The 17,778-nt window shown below is 31.0% G+C and overlaps 2 protein-coding genes across 4 annotated transcripts; one reads left to right on the forward strand and one right to left on the reverse strand.

Moving 5' to 3' along the window:
- Nucleotides 1-2,980: 2,980 nt before the first annotated feature.
- On the forward strand, nucleotides 2,981-6,552 carry LOC120086754. Of its 3 annotated transcripts, none has more exons than XR_005484316.1 (4): nucleotides 2,981-3,139; nucleotides 3,410-3,821; nucleotides 4,062-5,839; nucleotides 6,230-6,552. XR_005484316.1 is itself a non-coding variant. In XM_039043541.1 (4 exons), exons 2-4 carry the CDS (start codon nucleotides 3,435-3,437, stop codon nucleotides 5,324-5,326), a joined length of 1,089 nt encoding a protein of 362 aa, XP_038899469.1. In that variant the 5' UTR covers nucleotides 2,981-3,139; nucleotides 3,410-3,434; the 3' UTR covers nucleotides 5,327-6,552. The 3 variants fall into 3 exon arrangements, 2 of the variants coding, with proteins under 2 accessions (XP_038899469.1, XP_038899468.1); XM_039043541.1 differs by having other exon boundaries at nucleotides 4,062-4,600; nucleotides 5,164-6,552; XM_039043540.1 differs by having other exon boundaries at nucleotides 4,062-6,552.
- Nucleotides 6,553-17,126: 10,574 nt separating this feature from the next.
- Nucleotides 17,127-17,483, reverse strand: LOC120086132. Its single transcript, XM_039042596.1, has one exon. The coding sequence runs from the start codon at nucleotides 17,481-17,483 to the stop codon at nucleotides 17,127-17,129; it is 357 nt and encodes a 118-aa protein (XP_038898524.1).
- Between the last annotated feature and the right edge of the window lie 295 nt (nucleotides 17,484-17,778).

Consider the following 17,778-nt stretch of genomic DNA (forward strand, 5'->3'; position numbering starts at 1 on the left):
GTCAATACATAAAGCTTAGACATGAAGGCTTTTAAACACATCTTCCATAAAACATTTAATGAAATTACATATCTGGCGAGGACGAATGATCCGTGAATAACCATAAGGGACACAAAACCAAGACTTATATTGTAAGTCAGTCTACAGAACTTAAAACTTAGGCTCTGATACCAATTGTAACGACCCGACCTTTTGAGTACTCTGATAAGGGTCGTTACTCATAATTACACATTTACATTCAAAATATTTTGACCATTGAAGAAAATAAATTTCATTAAAATAATAAAGACAGTTTTTCAAAATAAATAATAAATAAGTAAAACCTTTGTTCGGGGCCCCCTAAAATAATGAAGAAAAAAAATAACTTAAACAGATAAAATTTTGACCAATATCGAGTTTCAAATAAATTTTTTTTAAATAGTTTGAAAACGTAAACTGAGCGGAAGCGATTTACATGTCCCATATGGCACGATCATAGGTCCCTCTCGTCACCCATTGGTCTGTTCCTATCCTTACCTGAAAAACATAAATTAAGAAAGGTATACTCAGTAAGTGATCCCATTACTAGGATCAGACTATGCATCCACGAGCAGAGAATGATGGGCCCGTGGCTCAAACAACTACATCTGCCTTAGATGATGAAAAGAAACCAAAGGACGTACTGTCTTGCCTTGACACGCATGTCTAGCGGCCCGTAGACACACCATCAAACATGAAAAATAACATGAACGTGAACCTGTCGATTCACGCATGTCTAGCGACCCGTAGGCACACCTTAAAATATGAAAAAATAACATGAACGTGAACCTATTGACTCACGCATGTCTAGCAGCCCGTAGGCACACCGTCAAACATGAAAAATAACATGAACGTGAACCTGTCGACTCATGCATGTCTAACGGCCCGTAGGCACACTGTCAAACATGAAAAATAATATGAATGTGAACCTGTCGACTCACGCATGTCTAACAGCCCGTAGGCACACCGTCAAACATGAAAATAACATGAATGTGAACCTGTCGACTCACGTATGTCTAGCGGCCCGTAGGCACACCGTCAAATATGAAACTAGACCCGTCGGTCCTCTGAAATAAAACATGCGTCAAGGCGAGACGGTAAACTGCCCTATTGGTCTATTCATGCATCACATACATAATTTCAGTACTGATTAGAAATTCGAACATGCTCATAATACTTATAACTGTCATGCAACAAGTATATCATAACGATAAAATCATGCTTCTAGAGTCCATTAATTAACTTTATAAATCTAATCTAGGCCGCCTGGCACAAAGACACCGGTAATAGTACCACTTACCTCAACTTGGTCACAAAAGTCCACATAAATAATTCCTTAAAACTTTTGAAAAATTTGAATCAACCCAAAGTTGTGGCTTGGTCAAAAACAAATTCCAAAACTTGATTCAATTAGCCAATTTGATCAAAAATTAAATCCAAAATCAATAACTTAATTTTCTCACTATTACTCTCAATCCAAAAGAATAACCAACCAACAATTTACCCAAAATCTTTACCAATTTTTTGCAAAACTAAAAATGGTCTCTAGCTCGATGGTCAATGTCTCAAAACTTTCAAATATTGAATCTAAGTTTCACACCAAAGAGAGGTTACTAATTTACCCAAAATCAAATGGGTGAATTTCACTTCCCAAATTATAAGGAAAAATAAGTCTTATCCAAGGTTTTTCTCAAGATTTCGACAAAGATTGGTTAGTGGCCGCTGATGGCGCGTCGACTCGTGGCTACCATAGATAGGCAGCGGGTGTTGTTGTTGGACGACATAAATTGTTTAGGCTAGCGGCTGGTAATGAGGGTCTTGTATAAGGAGGGTTTACGAGAGTGAGAGAGAAGGAGAATTTCGAGTTTTACAGATTTTATTTAGCAATGATTACGAACAAACTAGAGCTTCAAACAACGATCCAACCATTCAAAATGAAACTCTATATGTCTCGAACAGACTGACCAAATTTGAGCATGATCCAACAGTTTAAACTTCAGCAATTGATAATTTTGTGGAAGCTGTAACTGAAAAACCGAATTGCTTCTTCCCCAATTTTTTTTGGCCTTTTTTCACTCTCATTTAATTTCGAAAAAATTTCAATTCTTTTTTTTTTTTTTTTCATATTTTGAAAAGATAAATAAAATATTTTATCACAAGATCTTCAAAATCTCGAAATATTCTATTAAATTTATAAATCAATTAACTTTTCAAATTATCTTAATTTAGGCTTCAAAAACCAAAATTAAAGGGCATAAGATTTTTGATACAAATTAAATCTTTCCAAATATTTAAATCAATTCAAAACCACATAAAATTAATTAATTAATTATTTTTTAAGTTGACCCTAGAATCTAAAATCAAAGGAAAACAAAATCCAATATTTTCAAGATAATTAGTTTGAATATCTAATCAATTAAATTCAATTTAACCAATAAAAGTTTTTCAATTATTTCAATTTAATCCCAATTTTTCAAATAAAAGTAAAATTTAAACTCAATAATTTTAGATAATTAACTTAAATTTTCCTGGAATTGGGATGTTACAATTTGGAATTGTTTTCTGGAGCCAACATGAAAAGTGTCAACAAGTAAAGGAGGTCATGTGTTGTTTTAGAGACCAAAGGTATAAATTCTTTAAAATTGAAGGACCAAAAAGAAATATTTTTTTAAATAATAATAATTAATTATTTAAGAGATTTTTAAACCTATTTATAAAAGTTTAGGGACTAAAGATAGATTTAAAAAATTTAGGAAATTCAAGGAAAAAACTAACCTAAAATTAGACCGGGATAGCATAGATTAGGGACGAGGATAATTAAGCTGAGTTTGAGAATTGGGCCGAAGCCCATATTTAAGTCCAAAGATATAGGCCCAAATGATTTCGCCGCCAAGACAGAGCAGCCAAGAGACGGAGGAAATTAGAGAGCGAAGTATTCGGGAGCGTCCCCACCACGGCACCACCGTATTACTTCCCAGTCCCCATTGGTTTAGGAATTTTAAACTTGTTTTTATAAATTACTCTTTGCTCATAAAATCTCTCTCAAAAAAAGTTTTTGCTTTTCACTCAATTTTGTAGAATTTCTTGGCAAGATTCAGACGCCTTAATTCTTCTTCTTCAGGTATCGATCGCTTTCTCTACCTCTAAATTTATTGTTTCGTTACTTCAATTCCGCATTTTCACTTCTTTTGATTCCGTTCGCTTTTCTACGTTGCTTCCCTTTTCTTTTTTTGGTTTTGAGTTTCGTTTTTCTTTTTAGATTCTGTAAACTGTACTTATATCCTGTTTTCTATATGTTGATTGCTACTATTTTTGTCTGGTTGAATGAGTAGAAACGTTTTTTTTTTTTTTTTTTTTTTTTTTTTTTTAAAATTATTTGTTGATTTTACAGGGTTAGAATTAGGATAATTGGAAGAATGAGACTAAGGAAGGGGGATCAAGTTGAGGTGTTGAGTAAGAAGGAGGCTTCCAATGGTTCATGGAGTTGTGCCGAAATTATTTCTGGGAATGGTCGTTTGTATAGCGTGAAATTTTTCTCATCCCAGGAAGCCATGGAGAAGGTACCGAGGAAGGCGATAAGGCCTTGTCCTCCCCCTGTTGAAGGTTCAAATGTTTGGGATGTTGGTGATCTTGCTGAAGCTTTCCATAATTCCTCCTGGAAACAAGCAAAAATATTGAAGATCGTTGGGGTTAATTGCTATATAGTAAGATTACTTGGATCACCATTAGACGTCATGGTTAGGAAATCTAATCTGAGAATGCGACAAGCTTGGCATGATGGACAATGGATTCTCCTAGGGAAGGTACATCTTCTAACAAGTTCATACAAAGTTTCATAAACCCTATTTCATATTTTACTTTGTTTACAATTGCAGTGTTTTTGTTTATGTAATATGGATTCTGAAGTCATATGTTTGCTTGCCAGATTTTTTGTCTTATTGGATTACTGTGATTTGTCTGTATGCGTTGTATTACAAATTACATATTATTTTGTACTTGAAACCATTATTGAACCGTCATCTCATACGATATTTCTTTGGCAGGCCATGGAAAATTCAGGTTCATTGTCTAGAAATAGGCAGATAGAGCCAAACATGATGAGAAGCAAGGATCAACAGCTTGTGGTAATGCTTCCTACAGGACCTCGAAAGAGGCCATTGCCTAGTCAATTCATAGATCACAAAGTATCTGTTCAGAAAAGGAAAGTCACTGAAAAAGATGTTAGGTCATCAGCGGTAACTACCAATATGTACTCAACCCAAGAGTTGAACACAATTAGATTAAGATTGAGCTCAAACTTTCCGACTGAAAATACCGAAGTCACTACAGGTGATGCTGGTTTGAGAGAGGGCAACCTTATTCCAGGAACTTCAACCCACATTTACACAGATAATTGTACATCTTCTGTCGGCAGTAATAGTTCCACTGATGATTTTTTCAATGTGCCATTTGTTTCTGTAGCTCGTCGTAGTAAAAAAGTTGAGAATATGGATTATTACAGTGACGCGGAATCATCTACAGGAAGGGGACATGGGGAAGAAAATTCATGCTCCCATGAGGAAGTATTAGCTAGACCCCACAGGTCAGAGCTAAGTGTATTTCGTTCTTTTATTAGGGCATTATATGCTTCTGGACCTCTAAGTTGGGAAGATGAAGGGGAGGTGTCAAACATTCGTGCTTCACTTCACGTATCTAATGATGAATATTTGATGGAGCTGAGAAATCTAATGTCTGCTAATAAAAGGACATCCGTATGATTGATTTGAACAGTTATTTTTTGCTTCTAATTTTTACTTCTGTATCCCTTGATATCATTTTGTGGGGTATGATTTCACTGTGCATCATTTGTTTGGAAACTTGGAAAGCACCCAATTGATTTGTATATACTATTGGGAAACGATAATGGCTTGCTGTTATTAATAATACTTCTTTCTAGTTTTTTTCTTTTTTCTTTTTTTGTAATATCAGTTTCACTCTTTTTGTTTCACTTATACGGTCTGTTTGGTAGCATTAGGATATTGAAGAGTTCATAGATGAATTTTGTCCACTTCATGTGAAGGGTCCTTACATTTCCTCTTATCTGCTCAGGGTATACTGTGTACTTATTGTGTTGTAAACTATCTAATCTTATAATGTCCTCGGCAGCCTATGGCGCACTTCATTTGAGGAAATACTTGGCTCTTTTCTCGGTAGATCATCATGGGATATGACGTCCAAATTTCTTGCCTATGTGCTTACGGCAAGCCATTGGTTGAGTAATCTCTTGCTTTTTTATGCTTTCCTGAAATCTAATTTAATTTATGCTTGATAGCAGTAGAGATGCAAGGTGATAACTGAAACCAGTCAATTTTAGAAAAGAAAAAATGATAACAATCCCCAGTATTTAGACATTGTATCTATTATGTTCGTAGAACTTCAATTGAATACTGGTTATATAGAGACTCTGTTCAACTCCCCCCTGATTCATTTGGGTTATTCTGAAAACCATATAAAAGTAAATTTTCTGTAGGTTTCACAGTTGCTATGAATTGTTATTTGACCTTCTCCTACTTTTGATCTCTACCATTACGTACATCCATATTGCTGTATACTTCGTTTTGTTATTCTCTCTGGATTCTGGACAATGTAGATTAAACTCAGTACAGGCCTGCAGTTAGGGAATGATCGTGTTCTTTTTTATGGTAACAGAAAGAAAAAACCGTTTATGCTGTAGAAATTTGTATTGTGAATGAACAATTGTGGCCAAGATTTTTTCAGGCGACAGGGGCAATGGTTGTGATGGTCCTTTCTTATCCTCATCAAACTGCAACACTAAGGACTTGTAAGTGTTTAAAAAAAATTATTTTCGCACTTAGAAGCACATAGAAGTTAATTTAAACATACTATAATTGATGAAGAGAAACATATCTGTTTGTTTTATCTGCAATCTTTCAAATACCTGATAATTTTCTTAGTGAACAGAGATAGCTTTGATCTTTCATACTCCTCTTCTGACCAGTTGGCAAAGCAACTGGGTAAGGCGGAGAATAGCAGTTCAAAGTAACTATCTTCAAACAAAATCGACATTGCTATTCACTGACAGTGAATGACAGAAGTTTATGATTTTCCAACTCTTATAATTGTATTTCACATTGTTAGAAAATAATGCTTTGGAAGATTAAAAGTTTAACTTCTTTGAAATTAATGATTTAGTTTTTCAACTTATTATCAGTTAATGAAGCGGCTGAGCAACTTAATGAAGATTGAGCTTCAAAGTTTAAGGAGAATGCTCAGCTACTCATTGTTGCATGGAAATCTTCATGCCGGAGTCGGCGGGTGATGCTGGTAAAGAGAGGATTTTGCCCTCGTGCTTTACACAGGCAACGTGCTCCCTTCTCCACCACTGCTTTTTAATTTCTTTGTTATCGAATCCAGTAGGTGACTCATTCAATCTTTAAACTTAGATTTATTAGCATGTATTTTATTTACATATTTTTTTAGTACAATACGGAGAAATTTGAGTTATCAATCTCATAGTCGTTAATACTTATTATATGTTAATTGAGTTAAGTTCGTTTCGGCAAGTATTTTATTTACATATAATGTGATTATAACTTTTTCAATGCCGGGGGATCTTGGATTATTTTAGTCTACATATGTTGAGTTTTTATTAATGATGTGATCAATTATCTGATTAGTTCAATGTGAAAGAAACCAATTCTAGAATTATCATTACATAATCAAAATTTTCAAAATCTTAAGTCTCAATTGATAAATATTTGTTTATTTATTTTTCTTGAAAATTAAGCTCATAAACGTTAAAAAAAGTTATTAAAAATTTGTTTTTATTTTTAGCATTTGATTAAAAATTTAAGTCTTTAGTTAAGAAAGATGAAAACCATAGTAAAAAATAGTAAAAAAAAGTGTAAAAAAGCAAGTCTAACTTTAAAATCCCAAATGGTTATCACATGATGCTTAAAAAAACTTGTTTTGTAATTAATTTAAAAAAAATCAAGAAATAAATAGTTATAAAGTATGCATATTACAAAGTAGGTAAAAAATCACTTTTATTCCATGAACCTTTGTAGGAGTAACAATTTAGTCATGAATTTTGGTTTGTAATGATTTAGTCTCTATACTTTTAATTTTGTAATAATTTAGTCCTTCAACTTTACTATGTAATAATTTAGTCATTGTACTTTAAAATTTATGATGATTTAGTCCTTATTGTAGAATTAGTGTTAAGATTTGATAAGATTTTTAAAATAAAATGACAAACAAATTAAAGACTCAATATTTTTATAAAATACGAAGTCTACATCATAAAATGATAAAAGTTGACATCAAATTTTGATGAATTTTTTTTACTTTAGAGACTAATGGGGTGAGGACTATCCTTAGACTATTATAACCACATTTTGCTACGATAAATATTATTTTATAGTCTCCAATTAAGTACAATCAACACTATTTCAAAATCTCGATTTGTTGTATTATTTATTATTTGCTATATTTTTTTTTACTATTTTACATTTATCATTTTTTTATTCTTTACTACAGTGTATATTTCCTTCTAAAACTAAAATAATTTCCACCTCAAACACATACTATTATAACCCAAACTAAAATGATCTATACCTCAAGCACAAACTATTATAACTCAACTATAATAACTTAAGACTATAGTAACAATTGTTAATAATTTTGAAAATACAAGGACTAAATTGTTATACACAAAAGTCCAATGATAAAATGGTTACAAAATTAAAAGTACAAGAACAAAATTGTTACCACGAAATTGACAAAAATATCCAAATCCCAGGTTTGTTTTACAGTTTTTAACTCTTTGCCTGGGAATATGCACTAAGAGTTTTCTATTCCCTTCCAAAATTGTGGGTTCTCTTACCCTTTGCCATATATTTTTCATTTTATATAATTTCACTTTGAATATAATTAATAAATTAATTAATATTAATTTAACAAAAATAATATAAATATTAATTTTAATAAATCAATAATGATCTATTAAAATATTTATTTAACTTATTTTTATAATAAAAATTTATTAAATGAATGGAATTATTTTTTTACATAAATTATTAATTTATTAGCTAACAATATCTTAAATATATTTAATTAGTAAACTCGGATTAGTTAAATTTAATTAGTATAAGATTTCATTTTTTCAATAATAATATTGAATATTTTATTTTTTTTGTGAATAATCAAGTAATTATTTTTTAGATTAATTTTAATTTGATCGTTCATTATGAACATATAATCATTATTAATTATTTATTTTGATTATTTTTTATTACTTCATTCTTTATTAGCATATCATATTACAAAACACTATTTAGATTGTAATTAACTTTTAAAAAAATAACTTTAGAAAAATCAAGAAATGAAGTTGATTAAGTATTAGATTCTGAGGAATGAAGTTAACTTGTTTTGTAATTAACTTAAAAAAAAAAAAAAAAAATCAAGAAAGATGAACTTGATTAAGCATTGCAATCAGTAAGACGTTCATTAAATACATTCATTAATTAATTTTAATTATAAATTACTCAATCTTCAAATATTTATAATTAAAATTATTATTGATTTATAATTAATTTTTTTATCCTGATGTTATTTATTCTTTAATTTATTAATCTGTTATCGTTATAATAAGATTTTCATGTTTAATTTCATAAATTAAATGCAACACAATTTTCGTTCATAAGATTCTAATAACATTTTCATGCACAACTAAATACAGTTATTTTTTATTCTCAAACATTCTATTCCCATTCCCAGACATCTTATTGGCATCCTTTATTTCTAGATATTTATAAAACTTTAAACCAAACCGCCAAAAAAAAATAGTTTTTAACCTACAAAGTATGAGGATTATTTTATTTATTGATTTTTTTTTTTAAAAAAATAAAACTATTGTACTTTGCAAATAAAGAGAGAAGGTTTGAAAGTTTTGGCATAGTTTTTTTTTTCTTTCTTTTTCAAATATTTATTATTGCATTAAGATTATGAGTCATAGCCCCTTAAATTTGTGAGTTGAAAAAACGGTGTGGAGGTTCTGTGGGCTATTTTGTGGGCTATTATTATGATTATTCTAAACTACCTGTGTGCTGTTAAGTATTTCCGCTTCAACATCCTTATCCAGTTTTATTTTTTAAGAAAATTGTGGATTATATTATATGCTTTGATTGAATTTGAATAAGTTCTAATTTAGTCTATACATCATCAATTTAAATTCCCTAAAATGACATTACTACTATGCTTTCTTAGCTAATGTATTCCTACTGGAAAATATTAGAGTTGTATTCGTAATATTTGTTTAAGTCTGGTAGATGTTATTCGAGGTGTTTTTGTTTCTGTCTATGTTCTATCTGACAAAAGGATTGTTTTTGGAAAGGTTGATCCTATGGAATATATTTTTCTTTATTTGAAAATTTTTGTCAATAGTCTTCTTGCAGATTTCTTGCCTTTTTTGACACAACTGTTTTGGTAACTAGGGTTACTTTCTTAACTTTACGCTTTGCATATATAAAAGAATCGTGATTGGTGTTCTATACGTTGGCCATTTTCATGAGAATTAGGTGCGTCATTGTTTGGTGAGAAGTTTTCATAAGTGTGTGAGTCAATTTTTTAAAAGACTAAAGTCGTGTTGCTATAAGTTTGGAGATTTACTTTGAACCGTATAGATTTGTTTCTCAACGTCTTGAGAAGGGATTCTCAAGCTTAGGCTTAAGTAGAGTGCTCTTGATTTGAAATGAAAAGATAAAAGTTCTTGTAAGAGGGAGGCTCACAATTTAAGGGGAGCTTAAGTCACTTCGAGAGGGAACCTCAAACTTAAGGAGAACATTTGAGTGATTAAGCTTTACGGATGTCACTATAATCATGTTGTTGTCACAAATAAGTACAACATTGTAATTGCTTAACATTTATATTAATAAAGTTATCTTTCCTGGACACACTGCTTGCCGAAACATAGGCAATATTTCACCGAGCTAGGTTATCAAACTTCGGTATCTCTATTATTTATGTTTGTTACTATCTAATGTTTTGAGGAATGTTGTAACATTGTTCTTAACAATATCTGGCGTGCAGTAGATAACCTTCATTTTCTTCTGAAAAGATTGCAAGCTGAAATTGACCAAGCAACACACAACAAAACGGGTGGATTGGACCACACTTTTCAATCAATTTGGTTTTTTAAAGCATCAAACTCAAAAACGATAAACAAAAAGTTGTAAGATTTTTTTTTCAAATGTATTGTAATTAAAGTGTGGGGTGGGGATTTAAACCTCTAACCTCAAGGTTGATAGTATGCACTATACCAATTGAATTACGTTCATATTGACAAAAAAAAAAAAAAAAAAAGTTGTAGTTTGATCTAAACAAATTTCAATATGTCTTTGTTGTACCTCTAAGACACATCACGTGTTCAAAGGCCAATAAGCTAAATTAGCTCTTAATTCTCACATGTAAACAAAGGTGGACTCAAAAGAGATGATTCAACAAACAAAAAATGGATTAAAAAAAAACTTTATAATTGGTTTTAAATTTATTACAAGATGATATTGATTCAACTTGGTTAGAACATTCATTAATGTAACTTTTACAAGTACATACTTTATTTTTAGTGTATGCTTTGACTTTTGGGTCCTTGTTATGACTTAATTAGATTGTTATTTTACTATGTTCTTTTTAGGTAGGTGTAGAACCATCGTTTAGCTAATTGGTTAATAGGTTGAGTTTGGATGTAACACTTTACGTCTGATTTTGAATTTTGGAATTAGATTTTCTATGTGTCAATAATTAAATTTCAATTCCAACCTTTGTAGTTCATGATTTGTTTGCATGTTTCAGCATTCAGCAAGATCGATCAACTTACCTGTAGAGCGTTTCTTCTCATTGTCTTCAATTATAACGTAATTGTAACATCTCGAATTTTAGGGAAATTTAAGTTAATTATCTAAAATTATTGAGTTTAAATTTACCTTTCATTTGAAAAATTGGGATTAAATTGAAATAATTGAAAAACTTTTATTGGTTAAATTGAATTTAATTGATTAGATATTCGAACTAATTATCTTGACAATATTGAATTTTGTTTCCCTTTGATTTTGGATTTTAAAACCAACTTAAAAAAAATTAAGGAGTTAATTAATTTCATGTGGTTTTGAATTGATTTAAATATTTGGAATGATTTAATTTGAATTCGATATGAGAATTTTTTTTTCTTGTCATTTTTTCTAAACCATTAGGTTATGTATCAAAAGAGTAGTATGAGATAAAAGGCATTTCCGATTTTAGCTAAGTTATCGGAGGCCTCTTTCAGCGTCACAAACTTTTTTGTTTTTACGACAAAAGACTCTTAACAATATTTCTATTATGAAAGACTACAAAATATTTATTTTTTATTTTTTTTAAAAAAAGAAACTTTGGGATTGTTGAATAACAAACGAAATAATAAAGCAACGGAACCACCATAGTATTTTAAAATTACTAAAAAAAAAAGGAAGGGTGGTTATTGGATCATTTGCAGATCTTATACCATTTAATTTTGGTTTTTGAAGCCTAAATTAAGATCATTTAAAAAGTTAATCGATTTATTTATTTAATAGATTCTTTGGAGATTTTGGAGATAATGTGATAAAATATTTTATTTCTCTTTTCAAAATTTGAAAAAATAAAAGAATTGAGCTTTTTCAGAATTAAATGAGAGTGAAAAGAGGCTAGAAATCAAGAAGAAAGCAATTCGATTTTTCAGCGATAACTTCCCTAAAATTGTCGATTTTCGGATTTTGAACCGTTGGATCGTGCTCAAATTTGGTCAGTCTGTTTGAGACATATAGAGTTTTATTTTGAACGGTTGGATTGTTGTTTGAAGCTCTGGTTTGTTCGTAATTGCTACTGAATAAAATCTACAAAACTAGAAATTCCCCTTCCCTTCCACTCTCGCAAACCCTCCTCATGCAAGACCCTCACTACCAGCCGCTAGCCTAAACAATTTATGTCATCCAAAAGCAACACCCGTTGTCTATCTATGGTTGCCATCACCGCTGATGCCATTGTCACCGAAATTGATATTTTGGGTAAGTTTTAGAATTCTTGGAGGTTCTTGACCACCCATTAGCTTTTGGCCCAAATTGATTGATATCCTTTACGTTTCGCTTTTAGATTGAAGTTTGAGAGCATTTCTGGTCATGTCCAACAAGGGAAACGAGTTTTTGAACATTTACTATTCGAAGTTTGGAGTTCAGTGGCGTGCTTTCTAGCAGGATTTACGATCGTTCGGTTCTTTCGTTGGTTTTAGTTCAAGTGAATTGTTGGAGTTGGTTGTCGAGATAACTGTCCTTGACTTAATTTGAGGTAAGTGGTACTATTATCGGTGCCTTCGTGTCAGGCGGCCTAGATTAGATTTATAAAATTAATTAATGGACTTTAGAAGCATGATTTTGTCTTTATGATATACTTGTTGCATGACACTTATAAGTATTATGTGCATGTTTGTACTTTCATGCTATGCTATGATCTGAACTGTGAGGTTACTCATGAAATTATGTTTGTGATGCGTGATTAGACCAATATGACAGTTTACCGTCTCGCCTTAATGCATGTTTTATTTCAGAGGACCTACGGGTCTAATTTCATGTTTGATGATGTGTCTTGGGGCCGCTAGACATGCCTAAATCGATAGATTCACGTTCATGTTACTTTTCCATGTTTGACGGTGTGCCTTCGGGCTGCTAGACATGCGTGAATCGAGAGGTTCACGTTTATGTTACTTTTCCATGTTTGACGGTGTGCCTTCGAGCCGCTAGACATGCATGAATCTTTAGGTTCACGTTCATGTTACTTTTTCATGTTTGATGGTGAACCTTTGGGCCGTTAAACATGCGTGAATCAGCAGGTTCACGTTCATGTTACTTTTCCATGTTTGACAGTGTGCCATCAGGCCACTAAACATGCAAGTCAAGGCAAGACAGAACGTTATTTTATTTCTTTTCATTATTTGAAACAATTGTAGTTGTTTGAGCCACAAGCCCAACATTCACTGCGTGTGGATGCATAGTCTAATCCCCCTTCACGCTGCTAGACATGCATGAATCGACAAGTTCATGTTTATGTTTCTTTTCCCATGATTGACGGTGTGTCTTTAGGCTCTAGACATGCGTGAACCGACAGGTACACGATTATGTTTCTTTTCCCATGATTGACGATGTGCTACTAGGCCACTAGACATGTAAGTTAAGGCGAGTCAGATTATCCCCTTAGTTAGCTATTCAGGAATAACTTCACCATGAAAGTTCCACTAATCACAACCATTCATTGCATGTGAATGTACAACATGATCTCGGTAAAGGGATCACTTACTAGGTATTGTTATATGTCCTTTATTCCTTTATGTTTTCAGGGAATGATAGGAATAAGCTGGCAAGTGACAGAGGACAAGAGAAATCGCTTCTGCATAGTCTATGTTTTTGTCATTTGAATGTTTTGAAACTAGAATTTAATGTGAGACAGCAAATTTTAACGTTTTGAATGTTTTCTTTATGAATATTATTTAGGGAACCCCGAATAAAAGTTTTATTTATTTATTATTTATTTGTTTTCGAGTTTATTTTGGAAAAACTATGAATAAAAGTTTTATTTATTTATTATTTATTTGTTTTCGAGTTTATTTTGGAAAAACTATGAATAAAAGTTTTATTTATTTATTATTTATTTGTTTTCGAGTTTAACTATCCTTATTGTTTTAATGAATTTTTTTTTGAACAAAATATTTGAGTTTTAAATATGTATTTAGTCGTAACGGCCTTTGTCAGAGTACTCAAGAGGTCGGGTCATTACGGTAATCTTCTCCAACTCTTCCTATTGGAGTAATGCTAATTGATTTTGTGTGTTGTAGTAATTTAAAATTAGGAATTCTCAACCCAAAAATAATTCCTAAATATTACAAAGTACTAGGGATTTCATATTAGAATTTGTTAATTTCAGTCGGTTTGATTGTTTTTTTTTCTTCAATTCAATATTGGTTATTTGTGAAACTCTCATTGAAATAAACATGTGAACAACATCATCTCGTCAGTTCTATCTACTAGTTTTATTTTGGACTAGATGTGTGAAAAATTGATTATAAATGTCTATGGTTATTGATTTTTTTATTTTTAAAAATTAAGTTTATAAATATTTTTTTCACCAGTAGGTAATTTTAGTTTGTTTTCTACTTATTAGAAATGCTTTAAGGAATGCTTATAAAATTCAAGTCATATTTTCAAAACCTATTTATGTTTTTAGATTTTGATTTTGCATTGAAATCTTTAATAGAGAAGATGAAAATAATTGTAAACGAAGATTGAGAAAACATGTATAATTGTCAATAATCAAATAGTAATCAAACATGACTTTAAACTGGGATTTTATTGACTCAAATAAGCTAAATTATTCAAATTATCACATAGATTGAATTAACTATATTTTTTAGCTTAATAATTATTTGGGTGATTGATAGGTTATCCATTGAGTTATGTTGCAATTTGCTAGGTTGAATTAATTAAATTGAAAATGTTTACAACCCAAAAATAATTGGATAGAGGGTTTACTTGCTAACTTTGAGAAGTTTGGAGGTTCTACCATCCATCTAGCTGTTAAAGAAAGCCATGTCAGCAGTCTAGTAAGTAATACACATACATAAAAGGCACCTCCAAGTCAATTGCACCACTGCCAAGTCACCTTCCTTCTAGAAGAGTAATTGATTAGAAAGAATATTTACACTCAACCAATCAAAAGTATACACCTGTATTTAAATTATTCCATTCATCTCTTTATTCTTTCTCTCCAACGGCTATTTAAAGCCTTGTATTGGTTTTATCAAATGTACAGCAAATATACAGCAGAGGAAAAATTCGTATTCTGTTTTCTAACTCTAGCCATCCCATGATCGTTGAATCCAATTATGCAAAGATTATTTAAATTAGGAGTGTTCGTAGGTTGGATTAGGTTAGGTTGGGTTGAAACACTGTTTAGACCAATTCAATTGTTCGATTATAAATTTCTTCAATTCAAATAATTCTTATTAAATAATGAACCCAATCCAACAAAATCATAAAACATTTAGATTGGGTTGATTTGGATTAGTTGGGTCATTTTTTCAATTTTTTATTTTAAAATTAAATAAAATGTTAATATGTCAAATTTTCATTTAATTATTTTCATATACTTAAATTAAGATTAATAGCTTAATTTCAATTTATATCATAATCTTTTTTCTAAAGTGCTTAAAATTTATTTTTAGGAGTTGTTGGAGAATGAATTAACCAAAAAAAATTATGAATATAAAATAAATATAAATATATGAAAAATAATTGTATCATAAATAAAAACGAGGATTGTTTCCAAATATAGTAAAATGAACCAAAATATTAAAACTATAACAAAATTTTAAAATTTATCAAGGATAGATCCTGGTGTGTAACAGGGGTGTAACAATGTCATAGATTTTAAAATTTTGCTATATTTATAAATATTTTTATCATTTGAAATACTTTTTCTAAAAACAACATATTTTTTAAAAAAATTAATAATAAGTTAGGATGGTTTTTCTCAATTTATTGAGTAATTCCCCCTTCTTATTTTAAAGGAGGATTTAATGTCGTCGTAATGTTGGTGATTTAACTTGTATGTAGCTGATATTTTCACGAAATAATAATAATAATAATAATAATACATTTCTTAACTTAACATTTAGTCATAGCTAAAAGAAAGAATTTTTGCTTATTTTATCATCACTCGTGTTCGTGAGTCATCGAGATTCCCTTCTTTGTGATTATTTATTTATTACACTTCGTGACCTAATTCGAAAACAACTGCTCGAATTAATTAATCTAAATAATCATGATTTTTGTTATTGAAAGTAAAATATATATATATATTAGATAGAACAGCACCCTCCCCTTGACATAATTAAAGACATTCGTCATTCTTTTAAATACTTTTTTCTATTTTCCAGAATTAATATGCAGATTAAAATAATAGACCGAAATTTCCGCCTTACATTTCAAGAAAATAAAATGTATTTTAGTTAAATAGTTTATGCTTTATCAAAACACAAACTCTCATAATTTTTTTTTTTAATATTCAAATTAAAGTGACGGCAATTTCAATATTTGAGTTAGACTATTTAAAATTTTTTCATTTATAGAACATTTATTTCAGAAATAAAAAGAATAATATTTTGTTTAATTCAACTTTTTTCTTTTCAACTACATCGAATATAATTGTGAAAATTAAGCCCAACTAACGAAATAAATATTAAATTAAATAACCTTATCCAAAATAATAATTAATAAATGTCACGACGATTTTTTTAAGATCAATTGAATTGTAATCCGATTAACTGAATGTATTAACAAAATCCATTCCAATTAAATTCATGAAAGTCTTCAAATCCATCAGATTTTGTAACAAATTAAATGAAAACCGATGGGGATTTTTTAGCTCTCCATAAAAGAACAACCATTGTAATAATTCCTCCTCAATTAAACAAATAAATTGTTCGATCCAAAAACTAGATCATTCACCGTACAGAAAATTCGTCTGGATTCAATTATAGATAATCCAACTTAAACAGTGAAGATCCATTTAAAAATTATGTAAATTATCCACTCGAGATGATTACTCAAACATCTCATCAAATTCTTTCTCAACTCCATTGACACCAAGAAGAATCGATAAGGAAAGATTTAGATAATCACTTCACTAATCACTATTTAGTTGTAAAATTAACAACAGCCGGCGTAGATTTCTAGGCCGTCAACATCAAGATGTATGATTCATCTACAGCCATTTCAATGATGCAAATAGACTGATTATAATGAGAAAACAATGTAAAATCAATCGTCGTCGATCAATAATCAGACGGAAAATAGTTGCAGTAGGTATGAAGTTTCCGTAATCTAAACGTTCTAAAAGGCAAGAGAAGAGGTAAATTTATTAGGAAATGAAGAATTACGTCCTTCCCCAAATTTTTCGTTATTACGATGATTTACAGAAAAAAGGCAGTACAGATACAGATTTCCAAAAACACAATACAATACCTCACTGCGCCAAACTTCGTAGATCTATTTCTTGCTTCGGTCCGACAAATCGGAAGCGAGACGCGACGCGATCGCCGAATGGTACATAATGTCATGGAAAGTGGAGCTCTCCAGCGTTTTCATTCGGAGAAGTTTCGCCTTCTCCTCCGTGAAGCATCCAGGTGCAAATCTGGATCTGGTTCTTCCACCTTCGAGCTCCGGTTCGGCATTCAGAACCGACTGTTCCGCGGCGGAAGAAAGGACGTAATCCGGTTCGGAAGACCAGCCGAAGATCGGGGACCACCACTTTGGCGCGGTGGCCTTCCGGCGATTAGGTTCGGATTTTCCAGAAGAAGAAGCTCTGATCGGAGCGGGATGGAAAACGGCAAGATTGGTCGCCATGAGAGAAGCAAAAAAAAGGTAGGGATTGGAAAAAGAAAGATAAATTGATAAAGTTACCGGGAGAGGACGGTATTTAAGCGAAGAGGGAGGTGGGTTGTAATCAGGTGCTTTAAAACCATATGAAATCGGCTGACCGTGTCCGGTTCGGGTCTTTTCAATTATAAAATAGGTTCATTTATCAAACATACCCCTAAACTATTGATTAATTTCAATTACATCCCAAACTTTTAATTTTTTCATTTAAGTAGATAAAGTTTGAATTTTCTTCCCTTCAAAACACCTTAAAAGTTTTTTT

Source organism: Benincasa hispida, chromosome 9 (genome assembly GCF_009727055.1).
Source record: "Benincasa hispida cultivar B227 chromosome 9, ASM972705v1, whole genome shotgun sequence".
Taxonomy (NCBI): domain Eukaryota; kingdom Viridiplantae; phylum Streptophyta; class Magnoliopsida; order Cucurbitales; family Cucurbitaceae; genus Benincasa; species Benincasa hispida.

Bases quoted from the DNA above. Each gene is read 5' to 3' on its own strand.
- LOC120086754 (XM_039043540.1), top strand. From the start codon at position 3,435: ATGAGACTAAGGAAGGGGGATCAAGTTGAGGTGTTGAGTAAGAAGGAG. The intron at 3,822-4,061 runs GTACATCTTCTA...TTTCTTTGGCAG, and splicing joins AATGGATTCTCCTAGGGAAG to GCCATGGAAAATTCAGGTTC.
- LOC120086132 (XM_039042596.1), bottom strand. From the start codon at position 17,483: ATGGCGACCAATCTTGCCGTTTTCCATCCCGCTCCGATCAGAGCTTCT.